A 17929-nucleotide genomic window follows, 5' to 3' on the forward strand; every position below is an offset into this window, starting at 1 on the left:
TACTTTCACCTTCAGTGTCAGCCATGATGTGATAGCTCTCTTTCAGTTGTTGTGGAGACGTCTAGACGTAAATGAAGTTTTTACTGTAGCGGAAGCATCTTTGATTTTTTAATTGGTCGTTTCTTTATTTTCCAATACTCTCGTTGCTCCAAATGCTCCGTAAAAACTGCACAAATGAAAATAGATCGAACGGATCATAAATCAACTGTTCATGAATACATATTATGCTTAGAGAAAACCTGGTGACTCGTATCAATAATATCCACCTTACAGCTAATTAACCCCTTGTTTTAACCTTTGTTTTAGCTCTTTTCCTTATCTCACACATTAACTTGTACTGCATGTATCTTTATAACTAAACCATCTATTAATTATCAATATAAACTTGTATAAATCATATAACTACTTTCTCATATTATGCACCCTAAGTACTCATCTTAGTACATTGACTCAAACTAGGCAAATCTTTGTTTACATTCTTGCATACGTGTACCTTTCATTCGCATGCCGTAGTGTACATTACATAACAATAACATTCGGTATGTGAGCCGACCGTCTCGGCTACTGTGCAATGTAAGTTACATCCATGTAATGTACACAACGAGTTAGGTGCGAATGAAAGGTACTTAATCATAGAATATCGCATCATTACAGCATTTATATACAACATTCATCACATTGCATCATTACATACCTTCATTCTGCCTTCTTAAAGTGCATCAAACTTCCATACTACACAAGGATGCCTCCAATATCAACGGATTTCATCCACTGGAAATCAAAAAGGGTGCCATTTCTTTACACGAATTTAGTAGCCTCCAGATGGCGCTAAACATAAATATAATCAATCTACTTGATCGACTTAATAAAATGAATTCACATCGATCACTGAAACACTACGTTTGCATGTTTTCAGCTATATGTGGTAAGGAGAATTGTTAATCATATTTTAAATGTGTGTTTTCTCAAATTTGCATATTACCGACAGGATGATGAAGGTCGAAATGATACAACTAAAGTAGTGATCTCTATCAGAGATGCTCAGAACCAACCGCCGGTCTTCATTGGTCAGCCTTATGATAAAAGCATCCCAGAAGATACTGCAGTGGTGAGTAAAATTTCAAATGTACCAATCACCTGTTAAATATGTTGCTACATGGTAATAAGAATGGATATGGCAAAGATATAATGTTACAGTTATAGTTTCACATTTATTCTAGTTTCACATCATATGCCTTCAGCATTTGATTTGAAGTGGACATGGTGGCTATAACGTATCTTGTGATAATAATATTATTACTATCATTATTATCATCATTATTATTGTTGCTAAATATATTACTCATTGCGATGTAGTATCAAAAAAAATATCACTAGTGATATTCTTTTGTCTCGCAATGTGGTCAATAAGGAATCTAAAAGATCACGACGTTTCGTGCGCTATCTGCAACACTTCGCCAGGTGATAACAACTAAAGTAAGCAAGGGTCTTTTATACTTTACGGGAGGACCGGCGGAGCGGTCTATGATTCGATCGATAATTGGAACAATAACGCACAATGCCTATTGGTCGACGCACACGGTGATCAACCAATCACCAGGCCGCTGGTTCGGCCGCTGGTTCGGCTAATGCACCAGGCCTATTGGCCGACGCATACGGTGCTCAACCAATCAACGGGCCGCTGGCTGAAAACGGGCCTAGCTGAAATTCATTCTCCGCTCACCGGTTTGACTGAATATACGATTCCCAATTAGAGTGGTTTTGCAGAGTTCATAGCAGAGCAAACCATCGGTACTCAAGAACGCATGGTTTCGTTTGACGTAGTTTCACTCTTCACCAATGTACCGATTGAGGGCGCATGCAATGCTACATTGCAACGCTTACAATCAGACAGCAATTTGTCTACCCGTACCGCACTCTCACCTGAACAACTCACTCAACTCCTTGAGTTTGTTCTACGATCCACATATTTTCTGTATAAAGGTTCATACTATGAACAGACAGAAGGGGCAGCCATGGGCAGTCCAGTCTCAGCTGTCGTGGCCAACCTACATGGAGAGTTTCGAAGAAGAAGCGTTGGACACACCCCTCTCTTGCATGCCTCGTGTTTGGAAGAGATACGTTGATGACACCTTCATCATAGTTCCCATCTCTGAAACAGATAAGCTGCTCAAACACATGAATAGCCTTGAACCAACCATCCAGTTCACATCAGAGATAGAGTGTGAAGGAAAGATAGCATTCATAGACACGACAACCATAGGCTCTCCACCTCAGTCTATAGGAAGCCTACCCACACAGACCAGTACATAGCGTTTGACTCTCACCATCCCATATCGGTGAAGAGAGGTCTAGTGAAATGTCTTTTTGACAGAGCTTCACGCATTGTGACAAGTCCACAACAGCCATGCAAAGAACGGACCCGTGTTCACAGTGCCCTGAGTCTCAATGGTTACCCACGCCGTTTTATACACAATACCAAGAATAGATCGTCGGAACCCAGGGATCAGAAGGTATACAAGACATTTACAGTCTTGCCGTACATTGATGGGGTCTCCCAACAACTCAAGCGCCGCCTAGAGAGCCATGGCATTCGAATGGTTTTCAGATCAGATACCACCCTACGTCAACAACTTACACGCCCCAAGGATCCAATTCCTCCACATAGACGGGACGGCATTGTGTACAACATCCCTTGTAAAGGATGTGATATCCTACATCGGTGAAACTGCCCGTTCGATAAAAGAATCACTGAGCATAAGAGGGACGTCAGGCTCCGCCGAACTGACAACTCAGCCGTAGCCGAACATATGCTTGGGATAACCAGCATCAACCAGACTGGGACGGGGTTCAGTGCCTTTCCCAGGAATGGCATTGGTATACACAGAGGGTAAAAGAAGCTATCAATATCCGTCTCAATCCTAATAATTTCAACAGAGACAACGGATCGATATCCCCGAATTTTGGATGCGGACGATATGCCGCCATGACACTCACCATCCTGCCGGTCAACAACGGTCGATTCCATTCAGCAGACGGGCCGAGCCAGCGGCCCGTTGATTGGTTGAGCACAGTATGCGTCGGCCAATAGGCCTGTTGCATTAGCCGAACCAGCGGCCTGGTGATTGGTCGATCACTGTGTGCGTCGACCAATAGGCATTGTGTGTATATTGTTCCAATTATCGATCGAATTATAGACCGCTCCCCCAGTCCCCCCGTAAAGTATAAAAGGCCCTTGCTTACATTAGTTGTTATCACCCGACGAAGTGTTGCAGATAGCGCACAAAACGTCGTGATCTTTTAGATTCTGTATTATTGTAATTATTATTATTATTTATTATTAATTGGTGTTTTTGTAATAATTTATTTTAATTATTATTATTTGTAGTAGTAGTATATTTATATATTATTATTATGAGTAGTACCGCATTTGAATTACATTTCTAGTTCTATATTTTGAAGAGACGTTGCAGTTGAGTAAGACGGTATTAGATGGTACATGTACCTCTGTCACTTTCCCAGTATCTATATCTCTCATAACTCTCTTATCCTACGAAATATTGGAAAATTGTAACAATTGTTAATCTGCCTTGATGGTCATGCTTGGTTTTACAGGGTGAGGTTGTTCTGACAGTTGTGGCAAACGATGGGGATCTTGGTGTGAATCTCAGGAATGTAATCAAATACATGTTGATTGATGATGGTAAGACACTTGAGTCCTCAGTAGAGGTGTCGTAATAGTGTGGTTTAAGCACTTAATTTGAAATGGAAAAGTTGAGGGTTCGATTCCTGACACAATATTAATACCCTCTGTCAAGGCATTAATCTATATTTGCCACTCTATACCCAGGGGAGAAATGCAGACCTGGTAGGATGCTCTCACAATGACCATATGGTAGGAAAACTCCCCAGGGAGTGGAGATGGTGGACATTGTGCATGAAAAGCCATGTGAACGGGACACATCCATGATTGTTTTGAGCGGTGAGGTTAATTGAAAATGGTTGTACAAATAACTCGCACTCCTGCAACAATTTCTTTGCAGTACTGACCAAATTCTTAACTTTAACCCTGGACCCAACACTATAGGCCTACATTTGAGCTTACCAGCTGCATGTTCTTTTATTTCAATAAACCGAATCAAATTCAAATTCAAATTCCTGACCCTAACCCTACACCTTACCTAATCACAATTGCAACCCTAACCCCAAATTTTTTGATGCAAGAGTACCCATTTTGTGTTTTGCCTGTCGTTCCTTTTGCTTAATATATAATCATGAATTTGCTATGAATATGAGTGTTCTATTGTTGTGTGGCTCGTTTGGTTCTTTAACATATCTTATTTCTGATGGATAACTTATGCAATTTTTTTCAGATTAAAAGAAAAGAAAACATGTATGGAGACATCCAACACTAATATAGCTATAAGTCAGTTATTTCGTTGCCTGTGGTGTTGTCATTTTATAATTTTATTCACTTTGTGTATTACACGATAATAGGGGTAATTTTCAGGAATATGCACAAGTTTTATTTTATTTCAAAGAGCAAGAAATTTCACAATAAAGGTCATGTCATTCAGACAAATTTCATGAAAATTGGTACTTTTAGTGAATTATCACTTGATAAGCAAAAATAGGGTTATACTTAATCACATTTTGAACCTGCTAGTGTAATGAGGCAAAAATTTTAGAAAAATATATTCTTGAAATTTTGCAAATAGGGGGTCATTTTCGACTCCACTAAGGATCAAATACTTTGGTCATGTTAAAAGGCACCAAAGCCTCTTAAAGGATGTATTGGAAGGGAGAGTGAAATACAGTAGACCTAGAGGGAGACCCAGAATCAACTGGGAAGAGAATGTCAAGAACTGGCGTGGACTAAAACTGCAAGAGTGCACCAGAATGGCAGAAGATAGAGTGAAATGGAGAGATGTTGCAATCAACCTCCGAACCGGGAGAAGATACTTAGATAGATAGATAGAACGATCATGCAATACCACTTTGAATATGAAGTGACTATACCACCAGATTCTTGTGACAGCTTTGCTTTTATTATGTGAATTTGTGATTGCACACCTAACGAGTCTTGATGCTTGTCACTTTCTATAATAATGTATTCCCTAACCGCTGTAAGTACTAATCCATTTTCAGCTGATGGCACTTTCTCTGTGCATATTACAAATGGAGATATTAAGGTTGAGAAGGCCCTAGATCGTGATACGGATCCGATCACTCAGCTTTATACCCTGATCGTGCAGGTAATAAAAATATAGGAGATGAATATAACTATTAAAGTTGTAGAATGACATTAATTCTACATCATAACCCTATTTTTTGTTTGGTGTGCAGTATAGTCAAAGCATTCAAAAGAATTTTACATGCATCTACCAGGGCTTCTCTTGGAAAGCAAACATTTGAACTTCTCTTCCAACTTCTTTGGATGATAGGCACGGATCTAGAAGAATAATTTTCTATTGAATTGGGAGGGGGTAGCTAGGGTTCTTGCAATACTTTGCTTCATGTGTCTTGCTTAAATATATTAAGATAAAAAATGATTAGAGGGTCTGGGAGCTTGAGCCCCCAAGCCACCCCCCTAAAATTAAAAAAAAAATTACTGGTGGTCTCTGTAAATTTCAAATATTTCAAGTAGCGCCTAAGGCTGTTCAATGGTAGCTGCGACCATGAAAATCTCAGAATATGCAGTTCTGACATATAATTTCCAATCGGGAATAGCAAATCGGTCGATTGTAGTCAAGAAACATTGTTTTCAAAGCTAAGGTAATATCAATCTTGAGAGGGAGCTATGCAACATAAAGAGTTTATTATTTACAATTTCATCACTTTAGACTCGATTTCAACTGCGTCAAAGATCATTGAATATTGCAAAATTGCATATGCTTCGATTATGTTAATTTGAACCAAATTCATGACCCCATACCAAAACTTTAATTACCTTTAATATTGCTATTAAATTGCTATTACATGTTAACTGTAGTTTTACATGTTGTTTGTATAATGTCGTCTTAAAATGACTTCTTCTTTTTGTATTTCTTTGTTGTTTAGTTTAATGAGTTCAATTGTATGAAAGCATAAATACATTCTTAAATAGATATTTTGAAGAAAAACAATGAAATTTCAGTAATATTTGTTGTTGGAACAAAGGAGATAGCTGTCCGCCTTAACCTCGCAGTCACATTATTAGTTCAGCCTATTTGAAGTTCCCTAATCTAAACTTCAAAACGTCATGACTTTTTTCTTTTTGTTTGTTGGATTTGTTGTTAAGACTTTCAACAATCTGCTTCTGTAATTTTTCTGCTTTCGTTCTGATCAATTCGCTTCTAAGGTTGGAATATTCGTTGAATATTATCTTCAATTTGAAATCCCTTGCATGAATTCTCATACCTCCAAACTACATTTCTATAATGCAGGCTATTGAAGAAGATGATGACGATCAGCCTATGGAGCAGATTAATACAAATACCTCAATCTACATCCGTCTGTCAGATGTGGATGATAACCCTCCCACATTTACACCAAAAGGAGTGGTCAACGCTACCATTCCTGAACACTCCCCTCGCGGAACCCAACTGGATTTCAGTCTGGAGGCTTTTGATCTTGATTCCGTAAGTCTTTCTGTTTATCCTGGTTATAATTCGAACCGGTGTGTTGGCTCAGTCAGTAGAGCGTCCGCCTCACAGCCATGAGGTCGTTGGTTCAAACGCTGGCCGCGTCATACCAAAAGACGTTAAAAGACGGGAGTTGCTACTACCTTGTTTGGCGTTCAACAATAAGGGATAGAGCAACGTCGATCTGGCGCTGCTCAGTGGCTGCCGGGCTCACAATCGATTGGGCAAAAAGAATTTCAATTTTCGGTTTAACTTAATAAAATTTGGAGTGGACTTTAAAAGATTATTATTAGTATTATTTGATTTGATTTGATTAAATTCCAATAAAAGCATATACACATTTAAATCAGAAATACAGAACAGATTCAAATCATTGAACATTGGATCAAGGGTACCGTAAAAGACCAAGGTGGTTTTTTCAAGACCTAGTCCCCTTATGAAATAATATACATGTGTTAGGACCATGAGTTGTACAGGACGGGTGTCAATAATGTATTGTATTATTATTGTTATTTTCGCTGTTATTTTTATTATTATTATTACAATACTTTATATTTTTATAAATTATTGTTATTAATCATAAATATTATTATAATTTTTATTGACAGTTAATGTTATTATTATTATTATTTTCATCATTATCATGTAATAGATAAAGTGGACCACACTTTACTTCTTATTAAAACAAAGGGTTTGATTAGATCTGTAACATATTATCCACTAAGCCAGCAGGATTTTAGTTAAATGGCCTAACATTTATAGTAAAGCTTTGGATACTTTTTTCAAATGGTTGAAATGATTGGATCCTAAATATTTGACTGAACTACTTACCCAAAACATACAAAATAGAAACCTGACGTCCTCCCAAACGTCCCTCCTTAGTAACTGTCCCTTTAAATACCAGTATATAGACATCTAGTGGTCAAGTTTTTTTCAAGGTTGCAACAGCAGAGCTTTGGAATAAATTGCCAGAATACATTGAAAATTGTGATACTGTTGAAAGCTTAAAAACTCGTCTTAAAAAAAAATTCTTTTTAAAATCAATTTCCTTTGTTAACTGATGACTTACAGAAGAATGCTGAGCAATTCTCACTTTTCTCTATTCTCTTCTTTCCTTCTCTCCATTATAGCTCATAGAGACATAAATGTGGTTTATTATCATTATTATTATCATTAAAATTATTATTAAAATTATTATTATTATCAGTATTATAATTTTTATTATTATTATTATTGTTGTTATTAATATTAGTATCATTGATATTATTATTATTAATATTATCATTATTATTATTATAATTTACATGTAAAATATTTGATTGTAAGTGTTTCAATACTTCATTTACAGGGTGAAGCAGGGCGAATCATCCTCTCTCTTGAAGATGATGAAGGTATCTTCTATCTTGTATCAGAGACCATTTTCAACAGCGGGGTAGTGGATGTTAGGGTCGATAACTCATCTGCCTTGGACTTTGAAAGGATTTCTGAAGTTACTTTCCAGGTGGGTTAATTTTTGCAGTCTGTGATTTATTAACTCTTTATATGCCACACAGACAATCTCCCTGCATGTGCCATATTGGAAATCATGGGGGGAAAATACCAAAGGCTTCAAGATCATCTACCGGTAACTGTTTCCAGTGCAATATTATCTACACCAGTGTTAAAAGGCTTGTCATGATGCTTATTTAGACCTCAATGGGGTAATTTTGTAAGACTCTTGCATTGCACAAAGCATTCCTTCTGTCAAATAGGAGAAAATTATGTGCGAAATCGCATGGGTGGTAAACAAGCAACTGTGTGAAAAAAGCAACTTTAGTGTTAATAAATATGCTCTACTATGATTGATGAAACGTTTATTATTATTCCCCCAGCATGTCAGCTTAGCCACCATGATAAGGCTCTCAAGCATTATACAGGGGGGCGTTTCACAAAACTTGTCATCAGTGACAAATGACAGTTGTTGTTATAAGCTACTGAAATACTTGATCCTGATTGGTTATCAACAGAATTGTCACTGATTTTTGTCATTTGTCATTGAAAAAATGCTTTGTGAAATAGGTCCCAGATTTCTAATATTGGGTACCCATTTAATTTACCCGGTGAATAGCTGCTGACAGCAAAGGCCTCTCTCTCTCTACTACTAATACTATTCATCTAAGTATGTGACCTCTCGCCGTGCTTATCTCATCAGTGGCCTTTTAAAAAGCAGTTTACCCTCTCATAAGGGAACAGGGCTATACGGTTACACTCTGTTTTCTGTTATCAATGTACATTTGCTTGCAGATAAAAGCTTCAGATGCTCAAGGGGGTAACTTCAGCGTAGTCACTGCCACAGTGTACCTGACAAACATCAATGATAACACTCCAGTGTTCAGCCAGAGTCAGTATGATGTGTCGTTGCCAGAGAACTCCGTCGAGAACACCCCTGTTCAACAGCTGGAGGTGAGAATGTCAAATGCTTCATGTACCCTCGAACGAGTAGAGCGCTTTCGCAAAGTTGACAGAAGTAAAGACTACAGGAGAGTTACAGGGAAACAGCTCTTCCGTCGTGTTTAGGGAACAAATGCTATAATGGCCGCGTATATGGTCATGAAAATCAACAGGCTGGAGAAAAATCTGGTCTGCACATGCGCAGATTGTTTTTTTGCTCGCGCCACCGTCCTGTTTGCAAAAGCGCACTATTATTAAAGTGGAACGTACTTCCTCCAAGCCAGCTCTAAAGAACACCTGAACTCAAGCAATGCAGGCAATGACTGCATGATGGTCTGAACATAGCCACTCTGAGGCGCTTTGTGCAGTATCTTCAAGGCAAGAAGAGTGCATCAACTACTCTGCACACTAAATTTCTTTTAACTCTATTTCGAGGGCACCTTTGGTAAATTGAAATACATTTTTACAGATTAAAGGTATTACAAAGTATTGGGAAATTTTAAAATTGGGTGGATAGTGATTCTTTACAATTTTGATATATTTGGATGCCCCTGTGGATATATTAAAAGCACTAGAAAATTTAGCCCATAAAACACTTTTGCTTTCGAGAAAAATTGAATATAAAAATTTACCGGTGCTCCTGGTAAATTTTGATAAATTTCAAGTAGCGCCTACGGCCGTCCAATGGTAGCTGTGACTATGAAAATCTCAGAATATGTAGTTGTGATAAATAATTTCCAAACGGGAATAGCGAAATTGGTCAATTTTAGTCAAGAAACATTGTTTTATAGCTTAATTAATATATTGACCTTGAGAGGGAGCTATACAACCTAAAGAGTTTATTATTTACAATTTCATAACTTTAGACTCGATTCCAACCGCGACAACGATCACTGAATATTGTAGGATCGCATATGATTCCAATATGTTCATTTGAACCAAGTCATGACCCCATATCAAAACTTTACATTACCTTTAATGTTTCAAGCTGATATTTGAATACGGATACAAACTTAATTAGATCCAAGATACACAGCATGGATGTCATTTCATAGTTTGTCCTCTGCAAGCTGGGCACTTCTCTCAAGATGGTAATGTTGGATTAATGCCTCTAGGGAACACTCAATTACATTCAAAGTATTATAGGGCAATTTGTGAATATGATGTGAGCATTTTTTTTTCTTCTTCTCAAATAGTCAATTATCTCTTGTCCATTTTTTTATATGTTTTTCAGGCTACAGATGCGGACGTTGGTGCAGAATTGACCTTTGAACTTCTAGGCTACAACAATGAGTGAGTTATAATTTTTCTGGTATTCATTGAATTAGAGACAGTCAATGATTCTTTTGTTTTCCTTTAGACTTCTGTTTCCTTATCAATGTTGTTCTGATTTTTATGTTGTCCAGTTTTCTGCCCCTACTTTAAAATGCATTAACAATGTTTGATGATTGTTGTACATGACTATTGTGTTTGCTTGTAAGTAAGCAACCAGGGGGTCGACGGCTTTATAAGCCCTCTCCAAGGGACTTGGTAACAAGGATTAATTCCTAACCAAAGGGCACAAGCACATTGACTTGGTTTTTAACTCGGGACCTCCTGGTTCCGAGACTACGCTCTACCACTGAGCCATCGCACCTCTTTCATTAACCTTCAAATTTCTCTCTTGTTCCTAGATTTACCTTTCAATTTTTCTTATTTATGTTTATCCAAATATCCAAATATAATCATGAAATTTCTATTCCCCTTGCAGCTGGTTTAATATTAATTCATCAACTGGATACATAAGTGTATCAGACACTGCTGACTTCAATGCTGAGCTATTGAGTGTCTACTTCCTGACCTGTGTGGTTAGTGATGGAGAAAGAGTATCTACAGCTCTTCTGAATGTTACAGTGACCGATGTGAACGACAACCCTCCACTGTTCCAGTTAGATCTGTACTCTGTCTCCATTCCAGAGTATAATGTAGATATGTTGGAGGAGGAGGACGAAGGTCTAAACATTCTTCAGGTTTTGGTAAGTCAATCATTACGGAAAAGGACATTTCATAGATCATGTCATGCAAGACTGCTCACATCTTAGATAATAATAAATGATAACTTATGATTTATATAGTGTAATTTATGAAGCAACATCTCTAAAAGTGCTTTACAGATGTTTTCATTAACCCAGTCATTGGATTTATGCAAACAAAATGGATGCACAATCTTCACTCCCTGGGGAGTATTCCCTACCATATGGTCCCCATTAGTAAAATAGTAAAAAAAACGGTTAAAATATACTGAAAAAATAGCAAAAAAATTATGTCATTTTACTATTATCAACTCTGACTATAATTTCATCTATCTTTTAATCCAAATCCTTAGCTTGAAAATATGTTTTTTGTGTACATGTATTTTCCATTTTTTCCATTAAGAAATAGGGAAAAGTAGTCAACTTTACTAGGAAATACCATAAAAATGATAGAGAATTAGACAGAAGTGCTGTCATTAGAAAACAATTATTCCAGGATCATCATCGTGAGGCAGTTGTCAAGTACTTTAGCTCTACTCAAGAACTTTAACAAGCAGTACAGATCAATTAATAGGTGCATGCTGTCAAATTATTTCTACAAACTTACTTGTCAAACGTGCTTAGAATCACTGCCCTGAACTTTTCATGTGAACAAATTTTATGCCACAAAAATGGTCGGTATTAGGAAACCTTCAGGTGGCTCAAGTTTCTAGTTTAACTGTACTTTTTGATGTGGTGTGTTACGCTTGCAGGCAACAGATGCTGATATCAATGTCATCAATAGGATGTTGACTTACTCCATTGAAAGTGGGAATGAGGAGGGAAAGTTTGACATCAACTCAACCACTGGCATGATCTTCAGGAAGGCTAGCATTGATCGTGAAACAGAGGAGGCAACCTTTGAAATGGTTGTTATGGCAATTGATGGTGGTACACCATCAATGAATGGCACCACGCTTGTGACTATAAGCATTGAGGTAAGCATTACCATTGTTTTTTTGTTATATTGATAATTATTTGATTCATTAAATGTAATTCTTATTGTAACAAGGGATTTTGTCTGTTTTTAGATTTAACCAAACATGAATGATGTTTTCTTTTCAAATGCCTGCCCTTCTTTAACCAAAACTTATGAAAGTAATGTCTACTAAACTTGTAGGAAATTTAATACCATTTCAGATGATACCAAATATTCTTACTTTACTCAAATTCATTCATGATCATTATTATAAAAAGAGGAGTTTTCTATTGGTTCTTTACGTTTTTTCCCTTCATTTAATGTTTCCCAATGTTTCATGCTCTTCATTGTTCTCCCCAAATTTGTATGGATTAGCCATTTTGAAGGCTTGATTCATGCTGTAAACATTGAAACGGTAAATATTGATCATGACAAATCTATCTTCTGGAGGAGCAAGGTGTGATTGAAAATACTGGGGCCGTTTCATAAAACTTGATATCAATAACAAGTTACAATAACTGTTATAAGCTTCTGAAATAGCTGCATCTAATTGGCTTAAAACAATTTTGTCATAGAAATTTAGCATTTGTTATTGTGAATAATTAAGTTTTATAAAGCAGGGCCCTGGTCTGTTTGCATATGGTACATGGGACATCGGCATAGCAAGAGTTAATTATAATATTTATTTTTATCTGTAGACTATGCAAGATCCTTGTGGTGGCATTTTTACAACAGTTACCAAATGTCCATAATATGTTAGAATCTAGCAACCACTATATTGGGTTGATGCTACTGGGGATTGTTTAAGAAGGGAGAATTTGTTTTTAATCCTTGTCTTTTTCTGTTGCTCATGTAGGATGTAAACGACAATAATCCAATCTTCTTAGCAGCCCTGTACAATGCAGAGGTTCCAGAGAATGCTGCTTTCGGAAGTGAGTCTTCTGAAATTATTTACAATATAATTATTTAATTCATTAATATGATTTTTTATTTAATTCTTTTTATATGTAATTCTTTCTTTTCATACGCCTGCCCTTCTTTGACCATAACTTACATATGAAAATAACGTCTACTAAATCTAATACCATTTCAGATGATACCAAGTATTTCTCCTTTACTTAAATTCATCCATGAACAACATTATTATCATTGTATATATGGTGTGATTGCGAAACTGTTTCTCTCTTTTTATTGTGTTCATAAGATTGGTACGTGGTTGACTGAAGAAGTAAGAAATATGCATGTGTACAATACGATTGTGAATGTCTCTACATTTTATCAACAAAACCCATTTAGCTAGGGTTTGGTCATAAAATGTCGATCGTTTTTTATGTGTTTAACCCAATTTGAAAACTCAATTTGGGTTGATTTACGCAAGGTAATCGGATATCGATTTCATTGCTGGTTCGATAGACAGCGAAAACATGAGTCATTTATGAATTTTATTTCTATACAAGCATAACTTGAAATAATAAGGAATGAAATTGAAATTTCCTTTATTTGCAGCCCTAGTTGCCAACATTACAGCAGTCGATATGGATGTTGACAGTCTTGATGTGCTGTACACAATAGAAGAGGCCAGTCCATTCTTAGTGAATCAAGAGGGGCTCATTACATTGAGTGGGACTGTGGATTACGAGATTCAGATGACCTACAATCTTACTGTGACTGCTACAGATAGGGAGGACACCTCACGACAGGGATCCTGCACAGTTATGATAAATATCATGGATGTTAACGATGAGCCTCCAGAGTTTGATACACCCTCGCCTTCTTCTTTATCAGTCAATGAGAGTACGTATGAAGCACTTAACTCATAAATTCACTAAGAATCTAATCTAAAGGTTGGAAACGGCACTTTCCCATCTATTTAAAACTAGTCTGATCCCTAGCAGCTTATGATTTTCATCAAAATAAAATTCATTGCCAGTGTCAAAACCTTCCATGAACCTCGCTTTTTGTCTCTGTGCACCTATCGACTTCACTATAAATACAAAATTTAAAAGAAAGGTGTACAAGAATTACATTTGGGATTTCAAAAGCATAACTTATATCAATCCAATTTGGTCCCAAATTGCGTATTCAAGGCAAACTTACTTGTTCATCGTATTTGAAGCTTCCCTCTCAATGGAAAAGGAATACCATCTGCAGCTACATGTAAAATTTGATATTCATGCCACCAAAATTACTTGAGGTACTGTTCTCTGATGAGAAGGTGGACTACAATTGCAATTCTGAGATTACTGCTCTTTTAACAATGCAGGATTATTGAGAAAGAATTTCATATCCTCAGGCACTTTATTGCAAAGTCTTGTTGTTATCTGGTAAGAGCATATGGTTGACCTGTAATGATTTCATAAAGTTGCCTTTCTTGATGGTGCTACTAGTCCTTTCTTTTTCACTTATATGATACATGTACATATAATAGGAATGCATAAGGATTGTATTAGCCTAATGCAATCGCAATGATCGTTCTAATGTACTCATTTTTGTGTACTTTGATGCATTTGAGAAAGTCAAAGGTAGGACATATATCTTGCATGTTTAAATCAATTGTAGAATATTGACAGCAGTTGGAAGTATCATTACTATCTAGGCAATAGTAGGATAATCCACCTTCTATCAACTATTATTAATCAAATTCTAAGGAATGCATGTGAGACCTCTCCCATCCTCCAGCTCCCAACAGTGCGAAGACCAATTATCCACCTGTTATTTCTCTTTGCAGGTGCTGCATATTGTGACAGTTTACCTGGATCTGATGACTGCCACGTTCTCATCACGCTTCATGCCACAGACCCAGACACCAATACAGACCTAACATACTCCATCTTAGAGGTCAAAGGTTATGACGAGAACAGCAGACTGGTAGAAGGTAACTTCTCCGATCAGTTTGGAGTGGATAGTGAAACAGGTGATGTGTTTGTTCGGACGGAGCTTGATCGAGAAACAGTTCAGCGCTTTGACGTCACAGTGGTTGTGGATGATATGAAAGCAGAGGAAAACAATGATACCCAGACTGACTCAGGTATGATATCATTAAACCATGTAGAAAAAGTTCTGGGCATCGTTTCATGAAACCGTCATGAGTATAAATTAGTTGACATCCCATTGCAGCACATGCTAATTTTGATCCAAGCATTTCAATGGGATGAACTTGTACTTTTGACAGTTTTGCGAAATGCTGCGCTCGTTTCGTTACAGAAAGAAATGCATCAGGAAACGTTATTCAGGATCTGTAGATCTACCCATCTACCTCACAATCAAAGATATCATCTGTTGAGGATATCCAGGTGTGAACTTGTTAACTGTGTGTTAAAGTATGCAAGTTAATACCCCTCTGGTTCCATGCCTGACATTATATACATATATACCGGATATATATATATATATATATATATATGTACATTTACCTGTATAACAGATAAAATGTACAATATCTATGGGCCTTTAAAAATGTAAAACAATGGTCCTACGCACACTCATCTTTTTTGTGGTAAAGGTTAGAAAATTGAAGGGCAGTATGCTTAGTACAATTTTTTGTTTAAACGCATTTTACCACAAAATTTGTGGTAACCCTTTACCAGGACTTTGGCTGCCTTTTGAGGGGAAAACTAAAGGCTTTTGGGGGCTGTTTACACAGTATTAGAAATAGGCCTGAAGCAAATTAAATTTAGAAGCGTCTGTCACCGCCAATATATGCACTGCATCAAATCGTTTCTGACTTCCAACTCAAATCGTTTCTAACTTTCAGCTGAGCTTGTGATCACTGTGCTTGATGTCAATGACAACGCTCCAGAGTTTATAGACCTCCCAGATAACTTCACCACTCCAGAGACAGACCAGGTTGGCATGGTCATCTCTGTCAACATCCTAGCAGATGATGAAGATGCGGAAGATAACGGTATCGTCATCTATGAGCTACTGGACGATGCTGGGGGCCTTGTGGCTATTAGTGAAACCACAGGTTGGTAACCATGCATGTTGTTTACATAACTTCTTTTCATTTATCTCTCTTATTCTATCACACTTTTGAGTAGTTGGCATTTACCTACGGAAATTAAATTTTGTATTTCAACCCTTTGTATGCCACATTAACAATCTCCCTGTGCTACATTGTATTTATGATAGATTATTTTACAAGTTCCAGTGCAAGATTGATGTATACAGGTGTTGGAAGTTATCAAGACTGGAAACGGGTATCTGCATGTACATGTGCAAAGCCAATGTGTTGAACAAAGCAATACTCTCACCAATTGGTGCCTATTATTTTGCTTTTTGCAAAATTGCACAAGACCAAGTATCAATAAATCCACACATACATGATGGGTAATGCATTGATAGATCCTCATTTAGGCAAAGCTTTCATAGTGCTCAACGCATAGAAGGATGGCTTGTATGTACTGCTTTAGACCCACTTGGAGAAGGAGAGGCAATTTAAATGTGTAAATAGACAATGAAGAGGATTTGTTTGCAATGATCAAAGTGAAGTGGTACATTAACAGGAATATTCACTATGCAATCATTTCAGATTGATGTAAAATTCATTACGATTCACTATCCTATAGTATTTGAATTAAAGCACAACAGTTTTACCCTGCATTGATATAATTTCTATTGAAAATTCCAACCATTTTATTCTTTGAATTGTCTTTTACTTAAAGGCATTCTTACAGTGAAGCAACCCATTGACAAGGAATTAAATGATTCTCTGACCATCACTTTCTGTGCCAAGGACGGGGGAGATCCGCCTCTGAACACTACGGTCACACGTCAGATCTTTATCACCGATGTTAACGACAACACACCAGTGTTCAATGTGTCACTTCCAAATGAGGCCAGCATTCTTGAGGATACCACCAATGGGACGTTGGTCTTGACGGTGTATGCAACTGATGCAGACCCCGACTTTGGGGATTTAACATATACCATTAGTGCTGGGGTCGGTTTGGAGGATTTTGTAATTAATCCTGAAAACGTGAGTATCTTATCAGATTTCGTACTGCAGTGGACTAATAAGCAAAAATAATAGCAAAATTTCTCCCATTCAGCATTAAGAAAAGCACCTAGTATACTAGCGAAAAATGAATTATTATCCCCTTGCGACAAAGTTGAAGGGGATGTACTAACGCTAGCTGCCGTCGGTCTGTAACAAATCTGGTTTCCGTTTGATAACTTTAGTAATATTTGACGGATTTTAATGCAATTCGATATGGAGGTAATAGTATCAACACACAGCCTAAGTTCGATTTCAGTGTATGTTTTCATTCAATGATGTAAGTAATGTTGGTGAGAATGTAGGCCATTTATAGGCCATTTGTACCCAGCTAGGGGATGCTATGCTTTGTGTTTTATTATTCTTTTCATGACAATTAAATTGAAGCAAATCATATGTAATAAAAAAAAATTCTTTGAAGGTTAGATATGATGAAAAGTCGATCTCTTTGGAACGTCATGGCTCGATCTCTCTGCATTCATAACGTGGTTCACCAGTACTTTTCAGGAGTCAGCTCATGAAGGATTAAACTCTCTTAACATCTCTACTGCTATCCATACAACACCAAGTAGCTTGAATAGCACAAAACTGAAAGAATACCTCTCTCTCTCTCCCACTTTCTTTTTTAATCCCCTTTCAAACCCAATTATGAGTCCTTTTCATGACTAACCACATGGTGAAATTGAAAACTTATGAATTTGATATTAATTTGTTGTTTATTTTAGGGGGATATCACAGTCCAGAATGAGTTAGATCGTGAAGAGCAAGCTCTCTATACCCTGACTGTAGTTGCAAGTGACGGTATCAGACAAGATAATCTAGAGGTGAGACTGAAGTATGATTGGTGAGATATACATGTATGTACAGTCAAATCTGCTTTGGTGACGGCGCACCTGTATAGAAAGGCCAT

General features: G+C 37.1%; 1 protein-coding gene across 2 annotated transcripts in view; it reads left to right on the forward strand.

Moving 5' to 3' along the window:
- The window catches only part of LOC594286 (cadherin-23), a 67732-nt gene that overhangs the window by 24032 nt on the left and 25771 nt on the right, over window positions 1-17929 (forward strand). For both annotated transcript variants that reach the window (XM_030979889.1, XM_030979890.1), the window contains exons 10-24: window positions 989-1108; window positions 3616-3703; window positions 5149-5255; window positions 6426-6620; window positions 7972-8124; window positions 8907-9065; window positions 10288-10346; window positions 10804-11068; window positions 11818-12042; window positions 12880-12955; window positions 13530-13817; window positions 14752-15051; window positions 15778-15990; window positions 16688-17001; window positions 17745-17843. In XM_030979889.1, coding sequence (XP_030835749.1) covers window positions 989-1108; window positions 3616-3703; window positions 5149-5255; window positions 6426-6620; window positions 7972-8124; window positions 8907-9065; window positions 10288-10346; window positions 10804-11068; window positions 11818-12042; window positions 12880-12955; window positions 13530-13817; window positions 14752-15051; window positions 15778-15990; window positions 16688-17001; window positions 17745-17843 — 2661 coding nt within the window. The remainder of the gene's footprint in view (window positions 1-988; window positions 1109-3615; window positions 3704-5148; window positions 5256-6425; window positions 6621-7971; window positions 8125-8906; window positions 9066-10287; window positions 10347-10803; window positions 11069-11817; window positions 12043-12879; window positions 12956-13529; window positions 13818-14751; window positions 15052-15777; window positions 15991-16687; window positions 17002-17744; window positions 17844-17929) is intronic.

Source organism: Strongylocentrotus purpuratus, unplaced genomic scaffold (genome assembly GCF_000002235.5).
Source record: "Strongylocentrotus purpuratus isolate Spur 01 unplaced genomic scaffold, Spur_5.0 spur5_scaffold_10, whole genome shotgun sequence".
Taxonomy (NCBI): Eukaryota; Metazoa; Echinodermata; class Echinoidea; order Camarodonta; family Strongylocentrotidae; genus Strongylocentrotus; species Strongylocentrotus purpuratus.